Source organism: Stigmatopora nigra, chromosome 22 (genome assembly GCF_051989575.1).
Source record: "Stigmatopora nigra isolate UIUO_SnigA chromosome 22, RoL_Snig_1.1, whole genome shotgun sequence".
Lineage (NCBI taxonomy): Eukaryota > Metazoa > Chordata > Actinopteri > Syngnathiformes > Syngnathidae > Stigmatopora > Stigmatopora nigra.
Window position 1 is genome coordinate 7,650,541 of NC_135529.1, and position 12,914 is coordinate 7,663,454.

The following is a 12,914-nucleotide window of genomic DNA, read 5'->3' on the forward strand; positions in this document are numbered from 1 at the left end:
GAATTATGGACATTTTGGATGTTTTCTGTACAGTAGGATTTGCAAATGTATATGGCACCTTTTGGAAATAAATGTAAAATAAATAAAACGGACCCGTTTTTTTTTTTTTTTTGACAAATTGACTTTGTTTGTCCGTTGAGTTACAGTTTTCTGTCATACCACTTGCCTTATCACTTTAAAACACTGGCTCAACTTGCCCATGAGTAAACTGTGCAAGGAAAAAAAATGAAAACAGGAAAAGATGCAGTGGTGCAGCATGGATCGAAAGATTATTTAATAGCAGTGCCATTATGGTATTTTCATAAATATATTAACTTGTACATATAGTCTCAGGTTACCAAATAGGGTGTGAATACCTTCAGTCCCATTGGTCACAGCCTGGTTCTTTAAGATACACTCCATGTTTACAACGCAAATCATGGAATCATTCATACAGAGTAGCCAACACCCAACAACTTTATTTCAGGTTGCGCAAAAGGTGGCCTCTTTAGTCCGCCCTTTCCTTTTTTGGTCACATATCTGGTCGCTGCAGGCAACCGCTCCACAGATAATATTAGCTGGCACATGAGAATGTTATTTTTCAAAACCTAACATTAAGTTGGTTATGTTTTTGAGTCTACACTGCGACTATGCGTTTATCAGAAGATAAATTCAAGAAATTCAGAAATACAATTTACTTTTCACAAGAGTTGTTCTTTAGGCCTAGAATTTGAAAGTCTTTGTTGGTTTTAATGAGAAGTTATGATTTCCATAGAGCATTTAATGGGCCTTAAACAGTATTCATTCATTCAAAATCTCAAGGGTTTTCACAATGTTCTTTGAGGGGGTGCTGTACCCTATCCACGCTGAGAGAGGTAGGATTCCCAGTCAATCGCATAACCAATTTTTAAATTTAATTTTAACTCATATTCTAATTCAGTGTAGATTCATAAAAAATATATAAATATTTTACAATTTATTCACCAAATATACTCACTTGCCTTATAAATGTTAAGCAGATATAGTTATAGCTCACAAGTGTGTAATGTCTGTTAAAATTCTAGTTTTCCATTTTTATGGCCCCGCCCATTATGACGCAAGCAAGTTAATTCATATCCCACCTGTTGACTTCCGGTTTAACAGTCTAAAGAAAGTTTTCGAGCTTGGCGGTTCTCTTGGCGGTTCTCTGTGTCTTCTGGATTCTAAATTGAAAAATAAGCAAAGTATGAAAAAGGCCTTGTCATTTATGGTAAGTTTTATTTGCATCTTCTTTAGAGCAACATCTTATAATTCCTATTGTTGAGTATTACTCGGATTTTTACTGTACTATCTTAGATTGTCGTTATCAAAAAACAACGTCACGTCCATGCTTATTTTAATATTATGAATGATGCCTGCGATTGTGACAAAAGAGAAAATCGACTCTTTTTTGTAGGTGTTTCACGCTGTAGATAGAAAATATGGTGAAACACAGACTTGTCTCCAAGTCTTTGGGACTTTCCAGAAAGTTTGTTTGCGGCTCAATGCCAAATTTTCTACCCGATCACGACTTGCTAAATTCCTCACTCCTTCGCAAAAGTCATTTCATTCATTTACCCATAAAATAAGATAAAATAAAATAAACGTCGTGAATGTTATAGGTTCCCATTATACAAGTTCTTCACCAAATCCTAGAAGTCGTGAATTTTTGGCTTTGCGCGTGTTTTTGAGTAAATTGATCGTTACATCAATTCCAGCATTTTATATTGTATCTACCATCAGTTCCTGACGGTTATTTTCAAAAGTATTCAGTCCAAATCCATGTAATTTAAATCTTAAATTGATTGCTGCAACATTTTTTGGAAGTTTATCAAGCCAATATCCATAACCCACACAACACACTTAAAACCACTTCATTTGGCCAACTTTTTATTACAAATCCAAACTCAAAGCTTATCTGTATAAGTGATCATTCCCAATTTTTAGATCTACCATTGTTAGACTTTCCTGATGAGCAGGTGTTAAACCAACAGGAAGATAAGGCATGATTCATGCGCCACTCAATGCACCCTGCCATAAAATGCACCCTGCTATAAAATGCATTACAAAATTTGCCAAATATGGAGTGTAATGGCTAGAAATCAGTTCCTTGGAAATGTTTGACATCCGTTGTCATAGATTGTCACAGTTGTCACCAATTTAGGGAACATAACATTAAACTAAACATGTATTCAATCATTTAAAAGTTTAATTTTCTAGCAAAAACTGTTTACATTATTTACTGAAAATCCCCATGTTTACCAGAACTTTTTGCTTAGTTACGGCTCACAATCAGAATTCCAATATTGATTGAAAATCTTGATTATCACTTGGAAGATAATTGTACACCCCTAATCCACTGTAGTCTGTTTCTCTATGGTCAGTGTATGTTGTTGAGAGGTACAGGGTACAATTACCTGGTTCAATGACTAAACAGGCACTCTCATTTTCTTGCAGGTGATTCGTGTCTTCATTTTGTCTTTTGTGTTTACTGTCCCATTCCCGTCTACTGGCCTTGATTTGGGAGACATCAGAAGCTGGCAGGAAGTAATCTGTAAAGATGGGGAGTACTGGAGCAACAACATCTGCTGCAAAAATTGCCCAGCTGGTAAGGCAAATGAAAGCTCAACTGTGTTAGCACACTGACACTGTTGGTGTTTCTCACGCAAATAACAAGTCTTTCACCTAAGTGCAGAGGGACATGTTTTCCCTTAAAAGGAAATTGACTTGGACGCTTGGTTACTATTTATTTCAGGTACCCATTTGAAATCAGCCTGTACCGTGCCAGGTGAAAGGGGGCAGTGCGAACAATGTGAAGATGAAACTTACACAGAGCATGCCAATCATCTTCATCGATGTATTGGTTGCAAAAAGTGTCGTCCAGGTACTTCTTTTTTGGTGTATTTTTACTGTTGAAAAGAATGATTCGGAAACTAAAATACGCACTCAAACTTTTACAAATGATTATTATTTTGGTGTCGCAGATCAAGAAATTGTCCAGGCTTGCAGCCATACTCAAAATTATCTTTGCCAGTGCAAAGAAGGAGGCTTCTGTACTCCTGAACAAGCATGTGAGATGTGCAAGAAGTGTTCAAGGTAACCTGTCTACTCTTTATTCACTATTGAGAGATACAAGTCATTGGAATTTATTGCCGATTTTGCCTGTTTTTGCATTAGGTGTGATCCGGATGAAAAGGCCGTTCGGAACTGCACAGCTACCTCAAACACAGAGTGCAAGAAAATCTATTTGCCTTCTGAGTGGTCGCCAGGTAAAGGCAAATTTGATTTAAAATCGCCTCTGTGGAAACAACATAAATATGCAATATATGGTGAATATAAAGTACATTTTGTGCCCATTTCAAATTCTGATATTTGCTGATCAAACTCTTGATGAGTCATGAATAGTCACTCATTGAATTATGGTGCTTATGTGGTTCTCTCTTCCAGTTGCCATTGCTGTCCCAGTCATCATCAGTGTTTTATTACTAGTAGTTGGGGCCGTATATATATACATCCGGAAAAAGAAACAAGCAGGAGGTATGTCAAATGAAATCCTATCTTTGTTTCAAAATGGCATTTCTCGGTGAAAAAAAGCTACAGAAAATAATTACATTCAAAGGAACAAAACAACTCTCACTTATGAAGTGTCAATTTGACACTCACTTTTAAAGTTATAATCCTCTTACATATAAATCAAAATGCTTCCCTTTACATTTTTAAACATTTCATTTTCCTTACAAAGCAATGCAAAAATTTGGCTGATCATAATTGTTGGTATTCTTCCTAGGGTCTGAAGATATTGGGCTAAAAATTGAGGTGCGTTTCTTTTCTCGTCACAATTAACGTCAGAGTCATTTAGAGTTTAATATACTTCGAGGCACACATTTAATGCCAGTTTTGTCTGCAGGAGGGGAAGACTGAACACACTCACAGGATGGGAGGCCTCAGTTTGATCTTTAGTCCGCCGCGGGTGAGCGTTCAGAGTTCAGCTGCTAAAGAGGATGAGTGTCAGGCGCTGTGTGAAAGCCTCAACAGCTCTGCCAGCAACTCACAGCACAATCTAACCGCCCTGCCCCTTGCCTATTCTGAACCTGCTCAACAAGCCCACCTGAAAGCCAGTCAGCCCATTTTGAGGGTGAGAGCCACTAACACAGCACTGCTCCTGCTCCATCTTGCCTTTCCCAATGTCTCTTTGCACTTCACTAAGCCTTTTCTTCTTCCTTTTCCTTAGAAATCCTTTTTTGATGTTTACTTTTAATGCTCCTGTTGCTTTTTCAAATTGAGTAGTTGCGCTTTCTACTTCAAATACATCTAATTCTTCCTTCATTATGTTGTGTTTTTGTCACTTTAAGTGGCCTTTTAAACTGCACACTTTAAAGACTCCTGTGAGAAATGGGATGCCTGCTGAGTGCTTATCTGTGTGCGTATACGTGTAGGTATGTACCTTTTTATTAGTTTGGAAGTGTTGAGTTCCTACTACAACGTGGAGTAGGCACTGAGCTGTCAATCAGAATGAAGCTCCCCATTTTTCGATGGGGATTCTAGAAGTAGGTACTTTTCTAGATAAGGTCCTATACATACTGTTAGGTTTTGGGTTAGATGTGTTCTGCGGGTTCCTAGGCTGAATACTTTTCTCCATATATTTTCTGTGTTTGGAATGGTTCTCCTTTCTTAGCTATTAACTTTTCTTTTTCAACCTGCTTGATAAACAAATGTTGGCAATTACTTCACTAAGCAACATAATTGACACTCATAATGTGTCATGTGTTGTCTTTTTAGCAGTACGAGCCATTCCCCGAGCTAATTCCTGTAAAGGGTGAGTTTTAACAATTAATTTGTACTAATCTAAATGGAATGTTATTGTGGATTGCAGATTTTGGACAGTTCTTTATTCTTAAACCTGTTAGTTCAGTATGCTCTAAGAGAAATGGAATGAATATAACTGATTAGATCTTTATAAATAACATATTGTGATCCAATTTTAAATCATTTTCTAATGGAAAAACTAAAGTACTGACATTTAAAAAGGGAAAAGACAATATTTGTGTAGATATTAGTTGTTTTATCCAAATTCTAGCCAATTGCTTATGATCTGTCATGGATTCAGTTGAAAAGAGAATTAATGGCTTGGATTGTCGTTGTGTATTTATTTAAGTTTATATAAGTATTTCATGAAGTCTTTCAAATTTGCTGCCTATGCCTGACCAAACCATTGTAAGGTGATATTGTTTTTTATAGAACACTATGAAACAGCAATACACATCACTTCATGAATATTCTTTGCTCAAATAAGCTAATGCAATAGAGTTAAAGCTTAAACCTAAATTATTAAAGACATCATACTCTTTTGATGTCTTTCTTTCATCTCTCTAAATTACTATTTTCTTTTAGGAATAATGTACACCAACAAATACAAAACCTACCAAATGTTAAACAGATTAGTAAAGTAAATGTGTTGATTTCAATGTCAGATATTTTAATTTGCATGTTTTAACTTTACTCGCAGGCGAACAGTCTCTCAGGAGCTGCTTCCACTATTTCGAGGAGATCAGCTCCTATCATCACAAGAGATTCTTCCGTGAACTAAACTTGAGCAACAACGTTATCCAGAATTGTGAGCATATGCAATATGAAGATCGGATTGACCATTTACTTGGCATTTGGTATGAGAAAGTGGGCAAATGTGCAAATTTAAATGACCTCCTCAAAGCCTTACTTGACCTTGACCAAAGGCACACAGCCGAGTCCATCCAAGAGAAAGCCTTGGCAGATGGGCATTACGTTTTACAGGAGTCATTATAGTTTAGACTCCAAAATGTAGATTAATTTTGTAAATATGTTGGGACAATAGTTCTCAACCAGTGAAGCCATGTTATGTTATTTATGCTACACCGAACACATTTTTAGGGAGTGTTGTGGTTTCATAACAATGAGAAATCGAACAAAGATATGGTCGTTACAATAACTTGAATTTCAATGGCTGTTGAAAGCATTTCATTTAACTATCAAGAATTTTGTTCAATTTATTTTAGAGTTACAGTGGCAAGTACCCTGTGCTCTTTATTATGCCTCAGGAATGATTTTATTTATTTTTCTCGGGCAAAATGGACAATGGAAATGGTGAAGTTAATAATAATTGTCCTTTTTACTTGATAGTTCTTGAATGCCACAGTTTCAAGTCTGTCTTGGACAATTTCGTTGGTTTTGTAGAGTTTTGGCTTTTCTAACTTTGTGATTTGCATACAGTGTCTTAATGAAAACTACTATGTATGGATCTTTCACTAAAATGTGACAAATGGCCATTATACCATTCACCATAATTGTTAATGTTATGCCTATGTTGAAAAGAAGTATTTGCATTAACTTTTCAATACATACAGGCAATTGTTATTTTATTTTATGTAACTTATTTTGTGTATTACTTATTTCATCCGTTTGAAATTTGGGAATTATTTCATAGAATGAAGGAGAAAAGTTATCAAGGCATTTTGGTTAACAATTTAAGTTATACGATGTTGTTACTGCTCGGGTTGCCATGGAAGTGGAAGGTAATCATATGATTTGGCACTTGTCTAATCTATTGACCATTTAACACTGGATTGTATACATTTCTTACTGCTTGATGTCTTCCAAACGCTGCTGTTAAAATTTGTCCAAGTATCAATTGAATAATAAAAGTTCCATGAGCTTGAACTGTGGTGGGATTGTACATTTGCAAGAATCCTTATGCAAACTTTACACCTAACAAATTGATAAAGACTTGAAACACTAACTTGAACGTGCCACTAAAAGTGAGTGTATCTTTATAACCGGTGTTGAGTCATAAGGGAACGGCACGCTGCCACATTCTTTCTCGACTATCTAATTGGTTCAACAGGTCTCTGGGTAATTTTCCATGTTGATGTGGTGCAATACCTGATTGTTTTTTTTTTTTTGTTTTTTACTCCAAAACTTTTTTTTACTCGATTTTATCTGACCAAGAGTGAACATGACAACTATATCCTTTGTATCCTGGGATTTTCATTAGACTCACAGATATTGATAACGGCTCCCAGATATCCTGGATTTATTTTTATTTTTTGTCTATTGAAGGGAGTGTTTTTCTTTTATCGCTGTTTGGCGTGGGCGGCCCGTTATTAGTTCTATGAATATTTCCCTAAATTGAGTTTTGGGAAGTTGTGATGTCTGTAATACTACAATTTGTCTGCAACTTGAATCATGCCATTGCTCTGCTGCACTCTTGATACTAGATGTGTGAAATTGTGTTGATAGTGATACATGTTTGAATTAGGTTCAATTACAGCCTTTGACAGTTGAATAATCTCATTTATGACACGTATATCATTAACAAAGAGAGTGTTTATTGGTGTTGCTCATCAAATGACTCCAAATATTATCTCATAAAATGACTGGATTGGCGCTTGCTTAATATATACTATCTAACAAAAAGGTGGTGTTTGCCAAGATTTGTCTTTTGTTCACAGAGAAAACAGGTGCAAGGAAGTATGACTCATATCCACCCTTTTTCTGTTTTGTTTACTTAAAATGAAAGTTGTGATTTGTACGTTGCACTCATGCATTTGTTGCCAATGAGAATTTCTGCAAGTCATGCAAGCACAGCAATAGCAGACACCAGATTATTATATGACTTTTCAGCATGATCAATACATTTTCTACACTATATTCCCATTTCCCTGTTGTACTTTGCACTTTGTTTTTACTTGAAAAAAAAACTATTTTATCTTCTCTACCCTTTGTAGAGTTTGCCAATTATTATTTGTTTGTTAGTTGCATTCTTTCCGCAGTGGTCACATTCACAGCTTTAATTCCAGCCCGTGACACGTATTTTGTTTCCAGGTTCTGAGTTTGTGCTCACGGCTTTTAAAATATTGAATACATTCCGGAACAAGGGTGATTATTATTTTTTTTTGTCTTTTGTGCTTGGATTCTTTTTTTTTTTGTCTTTGTTTTTCAAGTTTATGCTGCAACTCAGTTCATTCCATTTGGTTTGATTGTTCAGTCTTTGTGAAGTCTTAACAGGGGTTCATATTGGTCTAATCTTCCTGTCAAAAAAAAGGGAATATAAAGGAAATCTTAGTTGAACTGCAGTCATGATTGGCTTGTTTTTTTATTTTATTTCTGGAAATATGAGCTGTAAGTTCACTGCCACTTTCTATCCATGGATTCCTTTTGTGTCCACCATTACAAATGAAAAAATGCACCATTCCAATGTCTGCTATGCACAGGGAAATAATAATAACTGAAATGACATCACAACTCTATTATATCCAATTCACTGACTGTAGGCAGTGCTGCTTCAAAATCATGGGTTTTGATTGAAGGAGGCCTGATTTTTATTGAAGGCCATGATTACCATGCCATTCAAATCAAGCCTGTAGCTTTTATTTCTCATGTCAAAGGTTCAATTATTCAAAAAATAGGCTTGCATCTACATCTTTATGGTTCTTTGAATTGTTTCTTATATATTATATATATATCTCTCATTTTCTGAACCTTTTTAGAATCCATGATAGTTTTGCTTGAGGAAAGATTTATTGAAGTAAAAACTATTCAAAATTATATTTTTAAGACTATAAATCTGGTATTGTGTTTCCATTACAACAGTTTTTGATCACCTTCCACTAGTTATTGGTAGAGAACTTACAAAAGTCGTCTCTAGGTGGCGCTGACTGATAACACCTTGTAGCTACGTGTACTTTGGCCCTGTATGAACATGTATTTAGCTACTATTTAAGATACTGATGTTATGATATATTTTAAAAAAATAATGATTATAATAATAATAACAACCCATCTCTTTGGCTGGGAGAGGCTGGCTCCTCCCAGTTAAAATAGAATGGACGTCTAGATACGTCAATGGCAAGAGATCAGTATTCAGTAGTACTCCTCAGACTTCACAAATTAATTGGACGTCAATGCAATTTTATTAATTTCTATCTGCTAATGTAATAGCAAAATCGCCCCTGTTTTGGGCCGTAATTCTTATCAAAATGACGCACGATGATGATAGTGTGTCGCCTGACTCAATGTGCTTATCTCCGGACCAGCAGGCATTGCGCGAGTGGCAGGAAGTACCGAAGAAGTCAATAAGGAAATGACATTTGCCCTACAAGAAACACATGCAAACATTTCCCTACTAAAATACACTCAATACATATTTGTCATCTACGATTCTTATATCGACAAAGGTAACCGATCGATTTGTTTCATAGTACTGTGTTTAAATCATTCTACGATTTGATTTGTGTAATTTGGCCTGGCACATTGAGGAGGTGGTTTGTTTACTTGTTTTAAGCACTTCCCCCTTCTTGTCTGATTATGGTTTTTGGTTGCAGGTGCAGAAAGTTGATGCAACTCCTTCTAAATCGGATGTTTTTCGATTTGGCGTCTTTTATACACAACATCGTGAAAAACCGAAACTACAACTCCTAGTAAAAGTGAAGTGAGAGCAAACATGTTGGTCAAACATCAACCAGTGATCATGAGTGCAGGAAATGATTAGCGATCTTTAAAAAGTTGTGCAGAGTAGCAGGTTCGATCGCCCTTTCAAAGCTTCTGCTTACAAGGTAAGGATCATTTTATGAATAAACCATCAAATTAATAAAATATATATTGTGATTTAGATAAGTTTGTCAAATGAAGTTAATCTTAATAAAAAACGTTTTCTTGTTATTTTACACGATTTTGATGAATTAAACTGAAAACCCAGGTTGATGCAATTGTATTTATTTTTACATAGCCTTTAAATTCTATTTAAAACAATATAAAGTTTGTCCAACATATTAACTCTGAGCCTTTATCAAGTATTTTTGATCTTATTCGGTGCCATTGATGGTGATGCAGATCAAATGATGTTTACGTGATATTTAGTCAAACAGAGATGCAATGTTTGCATAAACTTCACAATACTATTCTTCCCGTTTCATCTCAGTCTGCAAGTTTCTCCAAGATGACATCCACTTCCCGCTTTTACGTGTGGCACGGTCTGTGCATGTGCTTGGGTTTGGCCTGCGTGGTGACTGTATCCATTTGGAACAGCCAGTGCCGAGGCGGTTTTGCCTGGGATGGTTCTTCCCTTCAGTTCAACTGGCACCCAGTCCTGATGACAACAGGCATGCTGGTGCTCTACGGGAATGGTCAGTGTTTTTTTTATTTTTTGGGTTTGATTTCAATTTGGCTGCAAACAGTATTTAACTTTTTTCACAACTCTTGTCTTCACTCGGACTACAGTGCATTTAGAATTAGCATAATATAGTCTTCCATATTATAGGCACTTATTTAACTTATGATGATGAGGATGTGAGACATGGCTGATATCTCTGCTAAATAATTTAGTTTTACTATGTGAGGCAAACTGTGGTCACACTAGCTACTGACGTTTTTTTAATTTTTTTTAAATTTTGCTTACAGTGAGTCCTGCATACACAAAAGTAATGAACATTGTCTTCCTATTATGAAAAAAAGAGACCAAAAGGGAGAACTTATCCATCAATTGTTTTGTTCAAATTAGAAAAAAAACAGACCAAGTACCAGGAAAATGTATTTATTTTCTGTTCCAAGAAAGTGCTTCATAATGTGACTAATTCACTTGAGAGCAACATCACCATTAGCAGACACCTGCTGCTCTGGTGATGCTCTTTAAGGTTACGATCGCTAATATGCCAATATTCGCACACAACTGCAACGATGCCCTGCAGACATCTCTCTACCCATTTTTAATGCCGCTAATCATGCAAAACAGAATCCCCGATGCTAAATTGTGGCCTTAATTATGCAGAGTATACTGCAGGGAGCAGCTTCCAAAATTAACCAACAATCTTTTCTGTGACTCTGGTTGACTTCAATTTTCACAAAACATTCTTCACTTAGGGATCAATTATTTCAATTGAAGTTATCATTTTCAGAGTTGGATTGGCAGGCTCTTACAACCTACATTTAAATACTCAATATTTGTAACTCAATCACTGCAGTGGACTGCAATACATAGAATAGAATAGTACAGTAATCCCTCGATTATTGCATATTCACTACATCACATTTTTCCCGCTATTAATATATATATATTTATATATGTATATTTATTTATTTATTTTAAGTTCATAAAAATGGGAAAATCCATGTTGAAACTCACAAATGGAAACCACTTTGAACTGGAAGAAGCCAGCAGTGATCATTTACTGTCAAAAAATGTTCAAGCTGTTTCTGTTTGTGTGTGTTTGAAACACAAAACAATGTTTTTTCCCCCCACAGGAGCTGTGTTGTACAGAGTTCCCCTGACTTGGGGACAAAATAAACTTCCTTGGAAGATGCTGCATGCCATGCTGATGCTGCTTTCACTAATCCTTTCAGTGATTGGACTTTGTGCTGTTTTTGGCAATCACAATGCAGCAAACATCCCAAATTTATACTCACTGCACAGCTGGATTGGAATCACAACTGTAGTTCTCTTCGCAACACAGGTAAAATTCTAAGACTATACTAAACTCCCATGTGGCACATCATGAGAGTTTCACCCTTTAAATAGACTCGGATTTACCATTTTTAGTATAAACAGCATAACGGGACAGTATTTTTTTTTTAAATTAATGAAAAAATATTTCTCTTAAATGGAAAAGACAAGAATAATTTGCGAAAAATCGTATTTAAACAAGTTTTAACGCAATTTTTGATTATTTGTCTTTATCTAGTGGGCTGCAGGGATGGTTGTCTTCCTCTTGCCCTGTTCCTCGGGTCCATTGCGTAAACTCCTGAAACCTCAACATGTGTGGATTGGAGGGTGCTTACTGACCCTTAGCATTGCAGCCTGTATCTCTGGCATCAATGAAAAACTATTCTTTGTTCTGTACGTACACCTCGCCTCCTTTAGTTGCCCGTATCATATCCGTGAGAGTTGATGGTTTGAATGTTTTTAAACCACTTTATAGGAAAGGAAATACCAATGGGTCCAAGCCATATTCTCAGCTTCCTGCTGAGGCTTTGTTGGGAAATTCATTAGGAGTCTTAATTATTGCTTTCGGGTTAGTTGTCTTCAAGATTTTGAGCAATCGTGAGTGGCAGCGGCCGGAAAATGACTCTGCAGATGTGTTCTACACGGTGAGCTTAACATCGCAGGTTATTCACTTAAAAAAAAAATCTTTGATTTTGTAAACGTCTGATCTGTGTTCTATCATTTTTCTACAGCCGTTGCTTGAAGAAGATAATCAATGATGGAAAAGCGGTCTGTTGTGATCAAAGTTAAATCAGGGAATTCAATACAACCAAAGCATATGAGCTTTATAAATGGGTTTGGTTCAAGAATGTACAAACAAGGAGCACTTTGTGATAAATTGAGAAGTAGACTATATGAACATTTGAGTCATTGTGTGTATAAATTAGTGTTTCTTGAGGTTAGTCTCCCTAATCATCTGAAAACAAATATTGTACAGTCATTTAAATTGAGTACAATTGAATTTAGTTACATTTTTTCCTGGAATCACTCCGGATTGCCATAGTTTTACACAAGGTGGAAGCAAAGATACACATTGATTCTAGTTGGTGTCCTTTCTCGTTGTTCTTGTGGCATTCTCATCCGCCATCGAAATACTTGCGAATCTTTTTTCTCCCTAAATTTTGTTTTTTAAATACATTTTGAATCCATCATTCCAAGTTATGCTCAAGATTAGAAGTAATGAAATAGTATGATTTTTCTGTAGACATTGCCTCTCTACAATTCCCATATCAGTCTCACTATTTGTGTTGCATCAATGATGGAGAAAAAGAACACCAGACATCTGTTAATGTTTATGTAAGTTTGTTTTTGGAATAAAATTAGAAGTCTGATGAATGTAACTAGCATGGAGGAATGTGGTATTAGTAGTAACAGTAGTAGCAGTAGTTGTAGTTTTTGAGATGTAAAC

General features: G+C 35.9%; 2 protein-coding genes across 6 annotated transcripts; both read left to right on the plus strand.

The window, feature by feature from the left end:
- The first annotated feature begins 1,136 nt into the window (after positions 1 to 1,136).
- On the plus strand, positions 1,137 to 6,690 carry LOC144215412 (uncharacterized). 5 transcript variants are annotated; one of them, XM_077744322.1, is made up of 10 exons: positions 1,137 to 1,228; positions 2,455 to 2,605; positions 2,753 to 2,881; positions 2,982 to 3,093; positions 3,175 to 3,326; positions 3,445 to 3,534; positions 3,785 to 3,813; positions 3,905 to 4,132; positions 4,777 to 4,813; positions 5,504 to 6,690. In XM_077744322.1, the coding sequence occupies exons 1-10, from the start codon at positions 1,205 to 1,207 to the stop codon at positions 5,797 to 5,799; spliced, it is 1,248 nt and encodes a 415-aa protein (XP_077600448.1). In that variant the 5' UTR covers positions 1,137 to 1,204; the 3' UTR covers positions 5,800 to 6,690. The 5 variants fall into 5 exon arrangements, with proteins under 5 accessions (XP_077600448.1, XP_077600450.1, XP_077600452.1 ...); XM_077744324.1 differs by having other exon boundaries at positions 4,780 to 4,813; XM_077744326.1 differs by having other exon boundaries at positions 3,905 to 3,967.
- Positions 6,691 to 9,063: 2,373 nt separating this feature from the next.
- LOC144215413 (lysosomal membrane ascorbate-dependent ferrireductase CYB561A3-like) lies at positions 9,064 to 12,846 on the plus strand. The gene is made up of 7 exons (XM_077744328.1): positions 9,064 to 9,206; positions 9,354 to 9,584; positions 9,950 to 10,154; positions 11,269 to 11,477; positions 11,706 to 11,860; positions 11,943 to 12,111; positions 12,199 to 12,846. The coding sequence occupies exons 3-7, from the start codon at positions 9,968 to 9,970 to the stop codon at positions 12,223 to 12,225; spliced, it is 747 nt and encodes a 248-aa protein (XP_077600454.1). The 5' UTR covers positions 9,064 to 9,206; positions 9,354 to 9,584; positions 9,950 to 9,967; the 3' UTR covers positions 12,226 to 12,846.
- The last annotated feature ends 68 nt before the right edge of the window (positions 12,847 to 12,914 follow it).